General features: G+C 40.2%; 1 protein-coding gene across 1 annotated transcript in view; it reads left to right on the forward strand.

Moving 5' to 3' along the window:
• LOC109917764 overlaps positions 1-19,429 on the forward strand; it is a 222,244-nt gene that overhangs the window by 121,522 nt on the left and 81,293 nt on the right. The window contains exon 2 of the mRNA XM_048597929.1: positions 9,782-11,581. Coding sequence (XP_048453886.1) covers positions 9,782-11,581 — 1,800 coding nt within the window. The remainder of the gene's footprint in view (positions 1-9,781; positions 11,582-19,429) is intronic.

Raw genomic sequence — 19,429 nt, forward strand, 5'->3', positions numbered from 1 at the left:
GGAAAAAATTGCAGAGGCCCTTGCAGAGATCTTTGCTTCATCTTTAGCCGCTGGTGAAGTTTTGGAAGACTAGAGGGTGGCTAATGTTGTTCCATTGTTTAAGAAAGGTAGTAAAGACAACCCAGGGAACTACAGGCCAGTGAGCCTGACATCAGTGGTAGGCAAATTATTGGAGAGGATACTGAGGGACAGGATCAACCAACATTTGGATAGTTAAGGACTGATTAGGCATAGTCAGCATGGATTTGTGCATGGGAAGTCATGTCTGACAAAATCTCTTAGTCTTTTTGAAGAGGCAATCAAGAGGATAGGGCAGTGGATGTTGTCTGTATGCACTTTAGTAAGGCCTTTGACCAGGTCTTACATGGCAGGCTAATCATGAAGGTTAGGTTACATGGGATCCGGGGAGATCTAGCTAATTGGATTCAAAATTGGCTCGATGGTAGGAAGCAGAGGGTGATGGTTGAAGGTTGTTTCTTGGACTGGAGGCCTGTGACTAGTGGTGTACCACAGGGGTCGTTGCTGGGACCTTTGTTATTTACATAAATGATCTGGATGTGAATGTACAAGGCCTGGTTAGTAAGTTTGTGGATGATATCAAATTAGGAGGTATCGTTGATAGCAAGGAAGGTTATCAAAAATTACAGAGGGATCCTGATCAGATGGGGAAGTGGGCTGAGGATTGGCAAATGCAATTCAATACAGATAAGTGAAAGAGATTGCACTTTGGAAAGTCAAACCAAGGTAGGACTTGTAGAGTAAATGGTAAGGTCCTGGGGAGTGTTGTGGAACAGAGGGACCTATGAGTAAGTACATAATTTGTTGAAAGTGACAGGGTGGTGAAGAAGGCATTTAGCATGCTGGCCTTCATCAGTTGAAGCATTGAATTTAGGAGTCGTTATGTTACAGTTGTATAAGTTGTTGGTGAGGCTGCACTTGCAATATTGCGTACAGTTTTGGTCACCCTGTTCTAGGAAAAACATAGCTAAACTGGGGAGTGTGCAAAGAAGATTTTACGAGGATGTTACCAGGACTAGTAGGCCTGAGTTATAGGGAGAGGTTGGCCAAGATAGGAAATTATTCCTTGGAATGCAGCAGAATGAGGGGTGACCTTATTGAGGTGTATAAAATCGTGAAGGGCATAGATAGGATGAATGCATGTAGAGATAATAAGAACTGCCGATGCTGGAGTCAGAGATAACACAGTGTGGAGCTGGAGGAACACAGTAGGCCAGGCAGTATCAGAGGAGCAGGAAAGTGGATGTTTTGGGTCGGGACCCTTCTTCAGAAAGTAGACTTCCACAACTTCCCACATGCTGCAGGATGTACATTCTGTATGGCTGAACTGCCCTGCTCTACTTTAAGTTTGCTTTTGGAATGTTTATAATATACTGGAGGTAGGGAGTTGGAAATAAAAGTACTCATCTCTACTCAACATTCAGCTCCTTCTCCCATGTCTATAAATTATATTCTTAAAGGCAGGAGCAAAAACCAGTTCTTATAGGGTGATGAAGTTTTTAAAACAAAAAAGCAGAGGAGTACCCCCTTTCCCTCTTCACCAAACTCCCAATGGTCCGTTCAAGCCACATGAATGTTCTAATATTGAAGAGTTAGCAGAGCAGGGGTATGCAAGTGATCTATTATGGAACAGCTGTGGTTGGTTAATTTAGGGGTTATTTTCAATTTAGGCTCAGTTACCTGTCAGGCTTGAGGGGGCAAATTTCCTGTGTATTTGAAACTTGAGAGGAACGAGCTGCATATTCCAGCCTGAGGGCCACCTGTTGGATATCCCCGGCCTACACAATAGGCACGGGAGTGGAACGGAGCCTTTATTGTTTATTAACTTTAACAACATAGGTGTTTTTGAATTAACTGAAGTAGCACAGCAACATCGTTTGTCTAGATCATTCATGTCATTTTCAATCTGACCATTTTATAGAATCACAGTATTGTTACAGTGCAGAAGGGTGCTATGTTTGGCCCATCATGTCTGAACTGGCTCTCTGATGATTTTAACTTTGTGCTAATCTTCAGCCTTTTCACTCTAATCCTACACATTAGATGATTATTTAAATAGAAACAATGCCCTTGAACGCCTCAGTTGAATCTGCCTCCACCAAACCTCTAGGCAGCACATTCCAGGTGCCAGACTAATTTTGCTCATTTGAATTAATTCTGAAGTATCTTTTACTATTTACCATCCTTTGTGTTGTGAAATAGTACATATAGTAATTGGGTGTCCCTGCAGTTGCTCTTTTCCTCCCATCACCACCACCCCTTGATGGCATGACTTACTGGGAGCTGCTATTTTTCTGGTATCAAGCTCGAGTAGCAGTGTTTCATTTTGAGCTCATATGCTAATGGCTATTTCAAGCATGGGTAAATTCAGACCAAAACCTGCTTTCAGTTAAAGCATGATTTTAGCAGGAATTATGAACTTGAAAAAGTATTTTGGTCACTTTTCCCCTATCTTTTATCTGAAAAAGGACTTTAATATTAAACTATTGCCTTGTTTCTTTATTTTTCTATTTGGGTGACACGGTGGCTCAGTGGTTAGCACTGCTGCCTCACCGCGCCCGGGGGCCTGAGTTTGATTCCCACCGGGCAACTGTCTGTGTGGAGTTTGCGCATTCTCCCAGTGTCTACGTGGGTTTCCTCCGGGTGCTCCGGTTTCCTCCCACAGTCCAAAGATATGCAGGCTAGGTGGATTGACTATGCTAAATTGCCCAGTGTCCAGGGATGTGTACATTAGGTGGGTTTAGGGAATGGTTCTGGGTGGGATGCGCTGAGGTTCAGTATGGACTTGTTGGGCCAAGGGGCCGGGTTCCACACAAGGGGTTCTATGGATGTGAATTTATTTATTCTATGAAGATCTGGAATGCTTAAAGTTATAACTTTGTTTCTCTCTTTCACTACTTAATTACCTAAATACAAGAGCTTAGGTGTGTTGCCATACACGGTGCTATTGTACACTTTTCACTGTACTTCTGTACTTGAGTACATGTGAAAACAAAATATAAATCTTAAAAAATAGTAAATCTATCTAACTTAAGGACACAGCAATCTATTATAAGGCCTTGACTGCTATCTTCGCTGAGATTAGCTAGCTTAGCACAGTTCAAGAATGGTACCTGGGACCTTTCTGACTAAATGACGCAACTATTTGCTACTTTAGTTGGCGAAACTGTTAGGAAAGCTTCCCACTCATTAAGCTACAGGTTGGGGCAGTTAATTTTCGGTTTTGGATTGCAGAGATGAATTTGGAGCAATATTAGGCTTTCATAGTTTTTAACTTTGTTATCATGAGTCATTCATGCTTGTGGAGTGCGTGTTTTGTTGCTATCCTTCCATTTGTAAAGATGATAAACATGCAGCAAATTAAGTCCATTTGGGAATGGGGTAACTCAATACGGTTATCCATAGTTCATGTCACTAGTTTTCCTGTTGTTAACTAGTGTTTCGCAGTTGTGAATATGTCAGGGCCTACATGTCATGCTTGCTATACTCCTTGATTTGGAGCTTTGCATGTACCACTGGTTTGGCTCCATGTACCTAGTTCTACATAAGTTTTGTGGGTATGGAGCCATCTTCCATTCTACATGCTCAAGCCAGTGATGTTGTCTCTGCTTGGAATGCCAAAAGAGTTGGGAAATTTGCCTTTGACTGGACTCTTACATTTGTGATTGTGTCTTTCTTTGAAATGTGGAGAATGAGCCATGAATAGCAAAGATGAAAGTTATTGAGCTTTTGTTTCTTAATAGCTGAAGGCTGTCCGTTTCTTAGCCCTACAACAAAACGCTGAGAGCACATACCTCCTAAATCAGCACCTTTGTCCTAAGAGTCAGCTTGTTGTTATTCCATGCATGTTTCATGATTTGGCTGAAGCTGCTTTTCTGATAGTCGTATCAAGCTGTCTAACAAAAGATAGATTGTTTGAAACCATAAACCCAAGGTGTCAAAATTTGCAAACCACTTAAGGTTGTTATCTTAATGTGAGCAAGGGAGGGAATATGACACATTGTCTCATAACCATGCTCCCTTTGACTCTCATAAACTGGAAGAATGTGTTACAGGTATAGAAGAGTCTTTGTGTTTTGTAGTTGAGTTTTCATTTGAGCAACTGGCATAGAAACGTCAGTGTAGAAAGAATTCTCTGATCAAAATTTGCTGTATCTTTGTCTTTGCTTTCAGTTTGAATGGAAGTTCTGGAAGGCATGTACAAATCAACATTCAAGAACTATACTGAGCTCAAATGGTAATTGGAAATGACTACGAACCGTTTTGAAGAATTCACATTTATGATTACATTTGTGTATTATTAATGCTTCACCGCAGCACAGATAATGTAAAGGCATGTCAGTGACAAAGAGGCCAAGTTGATTAGCTTCATGGAAATTTTCTCAGTATTTCGATATATTGCCGACCAGCCAATTGATTCCACAAAGCTGGAGAAAACCTTGTGTTAGATAAAAAAGACTGCTTAGATTTTCTTTTGATTGTTAATCTAATTATCTCAAAATTAACATAAAACCCAACAGAAAGTAAGAGTCTTACAGACTAGTGACCTATTTTTATTCATTAGCTTGCCAAAATGAAGCAGAGAAAACCACACTTTCTGTCATCAAGGTCCAGAGAAGGCATTTATTCCAATATATTTACATATTAACTGAGAAGGCACATATGGGGCTTGGTAGTAAATTTATTGTGCAAAGACTCAGATGTTCAGCATGGCTGAAGTTAAGGAGCTGGGATGGAGCTACAGTAGGTTCTCATGGTTGTAACTATAATTGAATACAGGGGATCCATTGATACAGTCTTTTACAATGCGTAATGGTTGCTATCTTGAGTGAGATCATGTAGGCTTTGTGCCAACTTACAAATCATGATTTCACTAGTACTTGTCCGAGACTGGTAGTTTGAAATAAAAGAAAAATTGAAATTGTTGATAGTGGAGGAACAGAGCTTTATAATGGTTTTGGCAATGGGGACGAGGCTGTAAATTCATCATTGTAAGTTTCTAGCATAATGTGCTGAGAGCACCTCAAGGAGAACTTGTACTTAGAAGATAATTCAATCAAAAAGAAAAATTGAGCAATTGACTTGAACTGAAGTGTAAAATAGAGCCTGATACAGAGGGTGTGCTGCTCCAAACAAATAAGATTTGTCAGTGGAAATTTGTGCTGTGAACATAACAGCATTGCTTTTCATGGTTCCTTTGAATGGAACTTTTCCCAAATTCTAATAATTTTAAATAGAGTTCCAGTTTTCAGAAGGCGGGTAGATTACCAAATTGCTACAAAATATTGCAGTATATAGAAGGCATTCATGCTGGATTTCGTTGCCAGACTTTTGGGAATACAAGGCCACAGTCAGACAGGGGGTAATGAAAGTTAAAGTTCCTAATTTATTTTCTGCTTAAAACTCTTCTAGCTTGTTAACAGTTCAACTCCTTTATCAATACTAAGAAGTAAGTGAAGAATTGTGCAAGGGTTTTTTTCTCATCCCCTTTCAAAATTAACAATCCTCTAGTTCGTTCATTCATGGGTCAATAAGCTGAATGCCCTTGCAATGTCCTTTTTCCTTTTTTTTTCCTCTCGGCCTCATTGAGGAGGATTTATTGTGGGGCTCTTTCTAATGGCAACTTTACACAGTGGATTAAAGGCGGAAACTAGCCGCAAGGGTCATACAGCTGTGACTTTGCTCGCTTGTGCGCGCTCTCTCTCTCTCTCTCTATTCTCTAGAGATGCAATCCACCAAACAAACAAGCAGCTCATCAATGGTAGTCCTCTGACTACAGCCACTCTGCTTTCTGGCTGCTTGCTACTGGATCTCCTCTGTGTTTCGCAGTTTACATTTTACTGTTCAGGATTTGTTTTTCTTTCCAAAGAACTAGTAAATTTTCGGTTAAGTCCTGAAGACCTCTGTGAACAATTGTGTTGTCCGAGTCTGGCCCAACTGGTTTGTGATTTGATCTGCTTTCCTGTACAAAGGAGCAATTATTAGAAACGTGTGTATGTATATACACTTCTATGTAGTCTCTCTCATATCAGTCAGGTAAGATGTCTTTTCTTGCAGATGTTTTTAAATGCAAATTGATTTTTTTTTCAGGGATATAGCTAGGTTCCAGAAGACATTCAATAAGGTACCTCACAAAAGATTAAGCCTTAAGATAAGAGCATAGGGTTGTTCTAGGTAGTATACTAGCATAGAGAATTGGCTATTAGGCAGGAAACGCGAGTGGCGATAAGGGGTACTTTTTCAGGTTGGCGACCTATAACCGGTGGTGTTCCACAGGAATCAGTGCTGGGTCTACAACAATAATATTAATGACTTGGAGGAAGGATTTGAATGTACAGTATCCAACTATGCAGACAACACAAAATAGCTGCAAAGGCAGGTTGCAAGAGGGAGGCGAACAGTTTACAGAGAGATAGTGATAGGTTAAGTAAGTGGGCAAAATGTTGCCAAATGGATTATAATGTGGAAAAATGTGAAGGAATTAATTTTTGAAGGGCGAACAAAAGAATGGTATTCATTACATGGAGAAAAAACTGCAGAAAACTGCAACACAGGGACTTGGGGCTACTTCTGCATGAAACGCAAAGTTAGCCCATGGGTACAGCAGGTAATCAGGAAGGCTAATGGAATGTTGGCCCTTATTTCAAGAGTATTGGAGTATAAGAGTAGGGACATCTTGTTGCAATGCTACAAGGCGCTGGTGAGACCACATCTGGAGTATTGTAAGCAGTTTAGGTCCACTTATTTAAGAAAATATATTATTTCATTGCAGGTGTTCAGCAAAGGTCTATTAAGCTAATTGTTGGTATGGAAGGATTGACTTATGAGTAAAGGTTAAACAGGTTGGAACTCATTTGAGTTTGGAAGAATGAAAGGTGACCTAATTGAAACATATAGAATTCTTAAGGGACTTGACAGGGTAAACGCTGAGAGGATGTTTCCTCTCATGGGAGAGTCGAGGTTCAGAGGCTTAGTCTCAGAATAAAGTGACATAAGGTGAGGATTGTTGGATCAGTCGTTATGCTAATGAATGGTGGAGAGTGCTCAAGGGGCTGAACAGCCTACACTTCCTATTTCTTATGGATGTAGTATCTCAATACTAATGTGTGCAACTAGTGACAGCTTGAAAATGTCCTAAACCTGCAATGGTCATTGTAAGTAGAACAAGTTCCTGTCAGCATTATCCTTTCAAAATTAAGTCAACACATTTGGAAAGTTGACTAAAATATTTCAACTTTGATTGTTCCTTCAGTAGTACCTGTTCACTTTTCTAGATATTGTGACCCAGGGTAAGATAAGCATTGTACCCTAACTGCACTTAGATAAAATTACTTTTTCAAGAAAGTAATCATGGAAAATATTTTTTAAAAAGTGAGGGTGGTATAATTTGTGTAAGTGGTTTCATTAATATTGACAATGGTCAGTTGCACCATCGCTTAAATTCAAAAGTCATAGATTTCTATTTAAATATCAAACACAATTGTAGAACCTGAGAACTGTTTATTAGATTGCTATGCTTCTGGCCACTAATTGCAATGGTATGTTCTTATTTTTACTACAGTTCAGAGGAACTGTCATGTCAGCCTTCCTGCTCCTGTGATGCTGCTTGGCCTGCTGTGTTCATCCAGCTCTGCACCTTGTTGTCTCTCATTGTCCAACCACAATTCCACACTTCATTCACTTAAGATTTTTTTTTAAAAATAAAAGTCAACTGGTGTATGGTCTATTCATGTAATTCATCTATTTGTATTATCAACTAGTTATCAAATTTGTAGCTCCTGTTATTCATTTCATTTTTCATCTGTGAAATGAATAAAGTATATGAAGTAGGAATTGTTTGTAACTTTGGGTGTGATTGACCTCTTATTTTCCTGATATACACATAAATTAAAACATTTGAAAATTTAAGGTTAAAGAATTTATGCATGTGTTTGTGTAATTCTAGAATGGGTTAATAACTGATAAAAATGGGGCCACTAAGTTTAAAGCTGGCAATTGCTTTTTTTTAAAATTATGTTAAACTTCTCCATTTAATTAATGATTTAATGCAAGGCGGAGGTTAAATTTGTATTATTCTTTTAACAACAGTTAAGTTCATAATTTTATATTGAACGAGGCAGCCTTGCTTTATCTCAAATGATATAATGCTCTGGTCAGACCACCCTGATTTTCCTTTCATAAAATATGTTCTCAGTCTTTCAAACAGGCTTGTCAAACTTGACTGATATTATGCATGAATGTTTAACATCCCAATACATATTAAGATAATGCAGCCTCTCTAAATTCAATTCAAACAGGCAAAGGAATTTGTTAACATGGCATTTGTGCTTTCATAATAGATGGAAGTTAATGCTTGATTCTTCATTCACCTTGGAGTATTGCCAGCCACTGCTCAAAGGATTTTTTAACTTGCAATATTATAATAGCCAAATCCTTGAAGACTCAATTCTTCTGCAAATGTCCCCAAAGTCAAGCTTACCACTCCTGGCTCCATAATTGAAAATTTAATATTCAGACAAATAGTTTATCTGTATCAGATTTTTTTCTTTAAGCAGATTTTGCCTGCAGCATTTTGGACAATGTTGCCTGATCTGTATCAAACAGTAACATTTGCTGGAACTCTGATAACATTTTGTTGTAATTGCATTAAATTTTTGAGTGATTTGGCCTTCTACTCATCAGTTGATTATTCAAATGGCATTTAAGACTGGGTATTGGCAGAAACCACATCAGCATAAATCTCAAGTTTTTCCTACACTGTAGAAAAATACTTACTTTTCATTGTGTTTTCCTGGTTGTTAGTGGTCTCACTAAGGCTGGTAAATATTTTGTTGTAAGAGCACCATGTATCATGCATGAGCAATTCAGTTGTCTTTGTAATGACATCATGTTGCAATTAACTGCTCCATGTATGCATCCTGACCATAATGACGTAGCTACCCTGGAGAAGTGTGGAATTTGAGCATCTCTTTGGTTAAATAAAGGAAGTGAGCACTCAGTGGAATACCCACTTCCACCAAGTTGTGTTAATTCAAGGTTAATAGAATTACATAGTTCTTCATTGAAAGTTTTCCTTGCCTTGTTGATGTCCTGTAACCACTGAGTTTCAAGCCAATTCCCATCCAAAAGCCTTCTCTGCACAGTCTGGTCAAATTTTGACAACTCTCTCAAATTGTACCACATCAGCTTGTACAATTCATTCCACGCCAAAAGGAAAAAGTCAATTTTGTCCAATCCCCAAAGTTAAGAGATGGATTTTTTTAAAATAAAATCCAGGATCAGAATCCACATTTTTGCCAAAAGCTAATCAGTACTTCTTTTGGGCCATACCGTATCTATGTGTCAGATGTAATTGTGTGATGTATTATTTACATATTAACTGTAGGTCAGGCAACATGTGCAGAGAGAGACAGTTTACATATCAGGTTAATGTACTTCCATAGGACTAGAAAATGTTATAGATCGAACAGTTTTGAGTAAGAACCGAAGTGGGGAAGAATACATAGACCTGCGAAAGGGTGGAATTCAGGAGAGATGAAATGAATAAAGGAAATGGAAGAAGGGAAATAAAAGTTAATTGTTTTCCTTCAAGGACTTTTTTCAAACTTGATGAATGTGTCGAAGTGTTCAGAACATGGTGGGATCATGCCCGTCACTTGGCTGTTTAATGTTCAGTTTTGTTATGTTTACAGTTTCCAGCTATATTCAAAGAAGTACTACTTTTACCAGGTTTGTTAAATGCAATCTCTATTTTTTCCATCAGGCACTCCAGTCCAGTGAAGTGCTAACTTCTCTCAAGATATATGTAGAGGTGAAGGAAGGAAGTGAAGCTGAGGTGGGGCCAGTGAATGACAACATCCAGCTGATTGGTAGCCTAGATCTTTCCAACATCTGTAATAATGGCAACATGAAATCTCTCCATAATGGATGCACAAGTGCAAATATCTTATCTGTAGATAATACAGATTCCAGGATGTTCCAGAATTCATCTCATCCAAAGGTAGATAATGGCTTTTGTGACCATAGTGGCAACAAGAGACAGGAAATGGGAGAGAATAAATTGACTCCTTCAAAAATCATGCATTTTATTTCAAATCCTAGCAAGTACACAAGTTGTAACTCAGATAGTAGACCACATTCTGTGATATTGCTGGGAAATTCTCCCACTTGGAATGCCTTATCATCTTTCAGGAAAATGGGCTCTTTCAAAAAACTCAAGTCCTCAGTTTTTCAAGGAATTCAAACCAGAGGAAATGCTGAGGTCATAAATGTTGAAAATTTTGAAAATGCACACAAACATGTGCAAAATGGCCATGGTGTGCAAATGCAGAACAGATCTTCTTGCACAGCCACATTGCAAGATTTGTGTAGTTCTGGGGAGGACTTGGCTTCGGATGCTTCGGAAACTGAAGATGTTGATGAAGCTTTTTTACGCCATACCCACAGGTCACGGAGCATTAGACGTGCTTATAGGGTTGGACGGATAAATTTATTGGACTGTGATAAATCCCCAATCCAAGAGGGCTCTACCAAAGTTGTGTTCCTTGAGGCCCAAGAATCAAACATTAGTGATTCAATGGTAACAAACTGTGGAAATCACAAAGCTATCAACAGGAGAAGCAAAAGCACAGACAATTTAAGCTTTTTCAAGAAAAGTTCATTTAAAAGGAAATCGACCTCTAACCTCATAGAGGTAAAAGCCACCAATGAAAATGAAAGACTACAACGCACAGCAAGTGCTTCATCAGCAGATGAAAAATCTGGCAACACAGAAAGACGGTCAAAACGCTGGAGGAGCCCAATCAGAGCTAAAGATTTTGACAGAATGCTAAGACTAGTGAGTAATGTTGCAGATGTTGCAAGGAGGCGAGAGAGTCCATCAAAGGAAAATTCATCTTCACGTGAAAGTAGAAATGGAGCTCGAGCTAATAGCAGGCTTCATGATGATTATTCTCGAAGAGTTTCTCGGAGTGTTGACAGTGAAAGACATGGATTTGCTTCCCCTAACTGGAACCAACCCTCTGCCTTTCCTGAATCCTCTCATTTATTCACCCCCTCAGTCACTCAGACTGCTGTTACACAGTTGGAAAAATCATTATCCTCGCCAGACTTTAAAACCAGTAGGTCTTCCCAAAATTTGAATCTGGCTGTACTAAACTCAAATAGTCAATCTACCTTCTGTCCTGTTAACCCCTTTGCTAATGAAGTATTCTTTGATGATTCAAATGAATCCAAACAGACCAGTCAGTTTACAGAAACTGAGCAGCCTGCTATTCCAGTCAGACCGACTGCTCCTAAACCTCAGAGTCCTAGCATTGAAAAAACTAAACACAATATTGCATTCAATTGTCCAAATCAACACAGTACTTTATCACTTACTTCTATGGACAGTGATGGACGAACTGAAGGAACTGTCTCAAAAGCTGGAAAATATCCAGTATCATTTCAGGATCCGGTACAAACAGTTTATTTTGATGATGGTAATGAAGACAGCGGGGTAAGCAGTCACTCACAGCTTAGTCTGAATACAGCAGTTTCTGGAGTGGAAGAGAAAAAGGAGGAGGTAAGGTTTGTGTACGTTTTTGTCAAAAAGTAAACATTTTGTTTGATTTTAAGATGAAATTAGTGGTTATATATACTGTTTGTGCTTAAGTTTTCGGAGCAAGATTTGAACACTCAGTATTGACTCTGACAAGGGTGCTACCCACTGAGTTATATTTTGCGGTATACATGACGATATACTTTTGAAAGTAACAATAACCTATGGAAAGATTTATTTTAAGATCTTAGTTCTTGCACAAATGTTCTTGCATGAAAAATCCAACAGTTACCAAATGAGCAAAAATTATGATGGAAAACTGTTGAAGTAGGGGCTTTTGGTTTACGGAGCTGTATGGTATCAGTCCCAGTGACAAACAGGTACTAGCGAATAATTGAAACTACAACTTAACCATGGCCAGAATTATATTTCCTTTTTACTGCTTGGATTGCAACTGAAATTTTAGGCATGTTGAATGTTTTGGCTTTAATGAAGTAGAGAGAGTGATAATAAAAGAAGTCTAATTTCCTAAAGTATAGATCAATTCTAGGTAAGCTGTTTTATACTGAAGTAAGTCTTTAGTGCTCCACTGTTCCCTGTGGGGTAAGGAATTCTGAGCTAGAAATATAAATGACAAAAATCATTTTGGTTTCCCGGATTCTGAATGAAATGCCCTCGATTTCATATTGTGCTAATGTGAGTCAGCTGTTTCTGCTGTGGCTGATGGTATGCTTAGATGTAGCAAAAGCATTTCGTTTAAATATTAAGTCAAAAGTTAATGTATTTATTGCCATTAGTGAAAATGACTTCAAGCACAAGTCAAGTTTTGAGAGTAAAAACTGAAATAGCTGGAGAAACACAGCAGGTCTGCCAGCATCTGTGGAGAAAGCAGAATCAACGTTTTGAGTCACTGGACCCTTCTTCAGTCTCTTCTTTAATTTTTTTTTTCCTGTTGGGTTTTGAGATTTCCCAACCCTGGCGAAAAGACCTAGTCTATTTACCCTATCCATGCCCTCCATGATTTTATAAACCTTAATAAGGTCACCCCCTAGCCTCTGACACTTCAGGGAAAATAGCACCAGCCTATTCAGCCTCTCCCTACAGCTCAAACCCTCCAATCCTGGCAACATCCTTGTGAAACTTTTCTGAACCCTTTCAAGTTTCACAACATCCTTCCTCTGGCAGGGAGACCAGAATTGCGCACAGTATTCCAAAAGTGGCCTAACCAATGTCCTGTATATTTGCAACATGACCTCCCAATTCCTATACTCAATGGCACTGACCAATAAAGGCACGCATACCAAATGCTGTCTGTCTACCTGTGACTCCACTTTTAAGGAATTATGAACCTGCACTCTAAGGTCTCTTTGTTCAGCAACACTCTCCAGGACCTTACCATTCAGCGTAAAAGCCCTGCCCTGATTTGCCTTTCCAAAATGCAGCACCTCACGTTTATCGAAATTAAACTCCATCTGCCACACTGTGGCCTATTGGCCCATCTGATCAAGATCCTGTTGTACTCCGATGTAACATTTTTGGCTGACCACTACACCACCAATTTTGGTGTAATCTGCAAATTTACTAACTATGCCTGCTATGTTCACATGTAAATCGTTTATATAAATGACTAAAAGCAGTGAACCCTGTGCCGATCCTTGCGGCACACCGCTGGTCACAGGCCTCCAGTCTGAATAGCAACCCTCCACCACCACCCTCCGTCTTCTACCTTTGAGTCAGTTCTGTATCCAAATGGCAAGTTCTCCCTATATTCCATGTGATCCAACTTTGCTAACCAGTATACCATGAGGAACCTTGTCAAACACCTTAAATCACAGCCACCGCTTTGCCCTCATCAATCCTCCTCATTACTTCTTCAAAAAACTCAATCAAGTTAGTGAGACACAATTCCCAATGCACAAAGCCATGTTGGTATCCCTAATCAGTTCTTGCCTTTCCAAATACAAGTAAATCCTATCCTTCAGGATTTTCCCTCCAACAACTTGCCCACCACTGATGTCAGGCTCACTGTTCTATAGTCCCTGGCTTTTCCTTACCGTCTTTCTTAAATAGCGGCACCACATTAGCCAACCTCCAGTCTTCTGATACATCGCCTGTGGCTATCGATGATAGAAATATCTCAGCAAGGGGTCCAGCAACACTTCCCTAGCTTCCCACAAAGTTCTGGATACACCTGATCAGGTCCTGGGGGTTTGTCCACCTTTATGCATTTTAAGACGCCTAACACCACCACTTCTGTAATATGGACATTTTTCAAGATGTCGCTATTTATTTCCCACCTTCTCTAGCTTCCATATCCTTCTCCACTGTACACACTGATGCAAAGTACTCATTTAGATCTCCTCCACCTCATACGGTTCCACACGTAGGCAGTCTGGCTGATCTTTAAGGAGCCCTATTCTCTCCCTAGTTACTCTTTTTGTCCTCAATGTATTTGTAGAATCCCTTTTGATTCTCCTTAACTCCATTTGCCAAAGCTATCTCTAGCCCCATTTTGCCTTCCTGATTTCCCTACAGCCTTCTAGGGATTCACTTGATTTCTGCTTCCTTGTTATTCTTGACCAAAACCTCAATTTCTCCAGTTATCCAGCATTTCCAACGCCTAGTAGCCTTGCCCTTCACCCCAACAGGAACATACTGTTTCTGGACTCTCGTTATCTCATTTTTGAAGGCTTCCCATTTTCCAGTTGTCCCTTTACCCACAAATATCTGCCCTCAATCAACTTTTGAAAGTTCTTGCCTAATACTGTTAAAATTGGCCTTCCTCCAATTTAGAGCTTTAACTTTTAGATCCAGTCTATCCTTTTCCATCACTATTTTAAAAGTAATAGAATTCTGATCACTGGCCCCAAAGTGCTTCCCCACTGACACCTTAGTCACCTGCCTTGCCTTATTTCCCAAAAGGAGGTCAAGATTTGCTCCTTTTCTAGTAGTTACATCCCCATACTGAATCAGTGAATTTTCTTGTACACACTTAACATTTCTCTGCATCCAAGCTCTTAATACTATGGCAGTCCCAGTCTATATTTAGAAAGTTAAAATCCCCTACCATAACCAGCCTATTGTTTTTACAGATAACTGAGATCTCCATACATATTTGTTTCTCCATTTCCTGCTGACTATTGGGGTGTCTATAGTACAATCCCAATAAGGTGATCATCCCTTTCTTATTTCTTGGTTCCACCCAAATAACTTCTGGGACATATCCCCAGGACTATCCTCCCTAAGTACAGCCATGATGTTATCCCTAATCAAAAATGCCACTCGCCCTCCTCTCTTGCCTCCCTTTCTATCCTTCCTATAGCATCTATACCCAGGAATGTTAAGCTACCAGTCCTGTCCATCCCTGAGCCACGTCTCATTATTTGGTATGATATCCCAGTCCCATGTATTCCCAACTGTTCCCTGAGTTCATCTGCCTTACCTGTTGGGTCTCTTGCATTGAAATAAATGCAGTTTATCAGTCCTACCTTGTTCTTTGCTTTGTTCCTGTCTGCCCTGAATGTTTGGCTTTCTCCTTCTCCCAACTGCACTAGTCTTAGACTGATCTCATTCCTCACTATCTTTCTGGGTGCCCCTCCCAATCTATTTTCCCCCACCCACCACCAGTTTAAATCCTTCCGAGCGGCTTTAGGAAAATTCTCCACCAGTACATTAGGCCCCTTCCAATTCGGGTGCAATCTGTCCTTCTTATACAGGTTACTTCTACCCCAGAAGAGATTCTAATGATCCAAAAATATGAATCCTTCTTCCCTGCACCAGCTCCTCAGCCGCACATTCATCTGCTCTATCCTCCTACTCCTACCCTCACTAGTTTGTGACACCAGGAGTAATCTAGATATTATTATCGCTTCTAATTCTGTTTCTCCAAAGCTTTTAAGTGTTCATTTATTTCATCTATGCCCGGATCTTTTCCTGGACACATCAATGTCAAAGCATTGTTTATCTGTTACCATACTGTTTTACCCATTGTTTGCCTCCATGTTAACTCTGCCTAATCAGGTTATTCTCTGTGTATAGCTGTTACATTATTTTGTAATAGATTCAAACTTTCCTTATAGCTAAAATTCCAAGTTGACAGCATCACTGTAAACTTGCTCATGTTTTAACATCCTCCTTGTAATGTGATGTTCAGACTGTGCGCAGTAATCCCTAGCTGTAGCCTAACTAACATTTTAATCAGTTCTAACATGGGTGTATCATGTTTGTGGTTCACTAGAACCATAATTAGAACACAAGGTAGACAGAAAGTAAACTAGAACAGGGAATACCTTGTGTGACCTCAGCTCCACAGTTGGTTTTAGACTGCTCCCCCTCCAAGCTCCTGTCTCTGGATCACCTGACCGCTCTCTTACAGCGACAACATACACCCAGCTACGTACATAACAGGGGTGTTCTTATATTTCATCTCTCCGCTAATAGAAGTAACTATCCTTTTGTCCCTTTGATCTACCTTATCTACCTTATCTACCTGCTATTGCTACTTACAAGCATCTGTGAATGTGCTTACTACGATCTTTCTTCAGTCTGCATTTCTCTGTATCATTCTGCTCATTTTACATTCTCTTGCCATCCTTGCTATCTCAAAATAAAGTACCTGGTTCTCAATTTTTTTTTCTGCCCACCTGGCTGGGCCATTGCTATCTTCAATAACCTTTTTTCCTTGTGATCATCTATGTGGCCACTTTTTTTTTTTGTTATCTGCAAATTTCTTTATTTTGCCTCTTGAATTTATATCTGAGCCATTGATGTATGCCATGAAAAGCTGGGGACTTAATGTGGAGCCTCGCAGACCCCAATAGCTATTCTCCTAAACAACCTGCTTAGATATGTTATAAGATACCTCTGGAGCAGATGGACTTGAACCCAGGTCACCTGGCCCGAAGATAGGGACACTACTACTTCACCACAAGTTCTCATCCCCCAAGGCCAAGAAGAGATTTGATTGGCGTGCTCGAAATTATAAATGTCTCTAATCAGAAAATACAAGAAAAATGTTTCATTGCTCTGGACGTAATATTTAAATATCCCCAGCAATTAAATGAAGGGAGAGGTGCGTAGTTTGTTTGCACAGAAATGCTGTCCTAAGAACAGTGATGGAAGTAGAATCTGCAACAATTTTTGAGAGAACTGTATGGTTATTTGAACAGAATAAAAATCTTAAAAGGTGTGAAATATTTTCCAGAGGTACGGTGCATTGTCTGTCATCATAATCAATTCACTTGAAATAAAATGACTGTGTGAATTAATATTCAAGCATGAGCATTCTATTAACTAATGCTAATTCTTTTAGAAACTGCTAATAGTGTTCATTTGGCTAGCAGGACAATCTTGAGGGCCATGTAGAGACCACATTAAGGAGACAAAGCATAGACTGTAAAACCACTCTGCAGAATACCTACATTATGTCTGCAAAAATGATCCTGAGCTTTAGAATTGTTGCCATTTCAAGACGCCACTGTGTTCTCTGGCCAACATCTCTGACTCGCCCTTCCTGCAGTGCCTCTGCCAAGCTCAATGCAAGCTGGAAGAACAGCACCTCATCTTGCTTGGGTACCATGCAGCCTTCTGGACTCTCATTTCAAGTTTAGCTATTTTCGGGCCTGATCATCTCCTACCATGTCCTTACCTCAACCCTCATACACCAGGCCTTGTCATCATATGGGCTGCTACTACACACACCTCATTGTCAGCTACCAGTGCCCTCAGCAGTTTATCATTCTACCAGCCTGACCTTCGCTCATTACTTTTGTCTGCCCAACTGTTTGTTTCTCTCTCTCTGGACTCCATCTCGACCTGGCATTTAATCCTTCCCCCTATCCCCATATATCCCAATCTTTTCCCAGCTACAGTCCATTTTGAAGAATGGTCACTGGACCTGAGAGTCAACTCTGCTTTCTCTCCACAGATGTTGCCAGACCTGATTTTTTTCCAGCAATTTTGCTTTTGTTGCTGATTTCCAGCACCCATAGTCCTTTGCATTTTTCATTCCTACATTTAGGAATGGGTGTGAAGAAAGGGGCCGTACTAGACCTAGTATTGGGGAATGAGTCTGGCCAGATGGTCAAATTTTGTGAGGGAACATTTTGGAACAATGACCATAATTCTGTATGTTTTAAATTTCTTAAGGATAAGAGTAGTCCTTGGGGGAAGGCAAACTACCACAATATTGTGCAGGAACTGGGGAATGTAGACTAGCTGTTTGAAGGTAAATCCACATTGGGGCATGTGGAAATCTTTTTTTAGAGGCCTGCTGATTTAGCATTGAGGGCCAGCATGTTGCAATGAAAGTGAAGGAGAAGAATGGCGAGGTTCTGGAATTATGGATGAGGAAGGAAATTGTGAGCTTAGCCAGAAAAAAAAACACATGTAAGATTTAGGAAACAGAAGACAGACAGAACCCTTGAGGACTATAAAGAAGGCAGGAAAGGACCTGAACAAGGAGTTAGGGGTCTAAAAAGGGTCATGAAATGAGCTTGGAATTTTCTTTAATTCTGCTTTCCAAGTTTATTTTGTTTGTATATAAGGAACAAGCGGGTAGGTAGGGAAAGGATTGATCCACTCAAGGACAAAGCAAAAAATTTATTCAAGGAGCAGAGGATGTGGATGAGGTCCTTAATGAATACTTTGCATCAGTATTCACAAAGGAGAAGGACATGGTGGATAGTGAATTGAGAGAAGGGTATGTTGATATTCTAGGGCATGTCAATATAAAACTGGTGAAAAGTATAGACAAGTCCCCAGAACCTGATGGGATCTGTCCCAGGATGCTGAGGGAAATGAGGGGGGAAATTGCTGGGGCCTTGTATGAAATATTTGCATCCTCTTTGGTCACAGGCAAGGTCCCAGAGGACTGGAGAATAGCCAATGTTATTCCTTTGTTTAAGAAGAACAACAGATAATCTAAGAAATTACAGGCTGGTGAACATTACATCAATGGTAGGGAAATTAGTGGCGAAGATTCTTAGGGAGAGGATTTATTCACGTTTGGAGAAATATGGACTTGATAGTGACAGGCAGCATGGCCTTGTGCACGAGTCCTGTCTCTCAAACTTGATTTGAGTTTTTTGAGGAAGTGGCAAAGATGATTGATTGTAGGGTGGTGGGTATTGTCCACATGGGCTTTAACAAGGCATTTGACAAGATCCTTAAGTGTAAGCTGATACAAAAGGTGAAATCACATGGGATCCGCTGTGAGCTGGCAAGATAGATACAGAACGTCTGACTGGAGATCTGTGACTAGTGTACTACAAGGATCAGAGATGGGATCCCTGTTGTTTGTTCTATTTATGTATAGACCACAGTTCCTGAAAGTGGCACACAAGTGGCAAAGGTTGTTAAGAAGGCATATAGCATTTGGTAATAGAGTATAAAAATTTGCAAGTCATGGTTGCAGCCAGTAGAACTTCAATAAAGCCACATTTGGAATACTGCATATAGTTCTGGTTACCACACTACCAGAAGGACTGCCAAACAGTTCACCAGGATGAGATAGTAGGAACTGCCGATACTGGAGTCTGAGATAACAGGGTGTGGAGCTGGATGAACACAGCAGGCCAGGCAGCATCAGAGGAGCAGGAAAGCTGACGTTTCGGGCCTAGACCCTTCTTCAGAAATTGGGGAGGGGAAGGGGGCTCTGAGATAAATAGAGAGGGGAGGAGGTGATGATAGAAAGTGAATAGTGGAGCAGATAGGTGGAGAGAAGACGGACAGGTCAAGGAGGCTGGGCTGAAGCCAGTACAGGTGACTGTAGGTAAGGAGTGGGGATGGGGTGTGGTCAGTGAGGAGGGAGGCGTGGGTAAGTGGGAGGGAAGACGGACAGGTCTAGGAGGCGTCTCATCCCCGCCTCCTAGA

The sequence above is a fragment of the Rhincodon typus genome, chromosome 6 (genome assembly GCF_021869965.1).
Source record: "Rhincodon typus isolate 14 chromosome 6, sRhiTyp1.1, whole genome shotgun sequence".
Lineage (NCBI taxonomy): Eukaryota > Metazoa > Chordata > Chondrichthyes > Orectolobiformes > Rhincodontidae > Rhincodon > Rhincodon typus.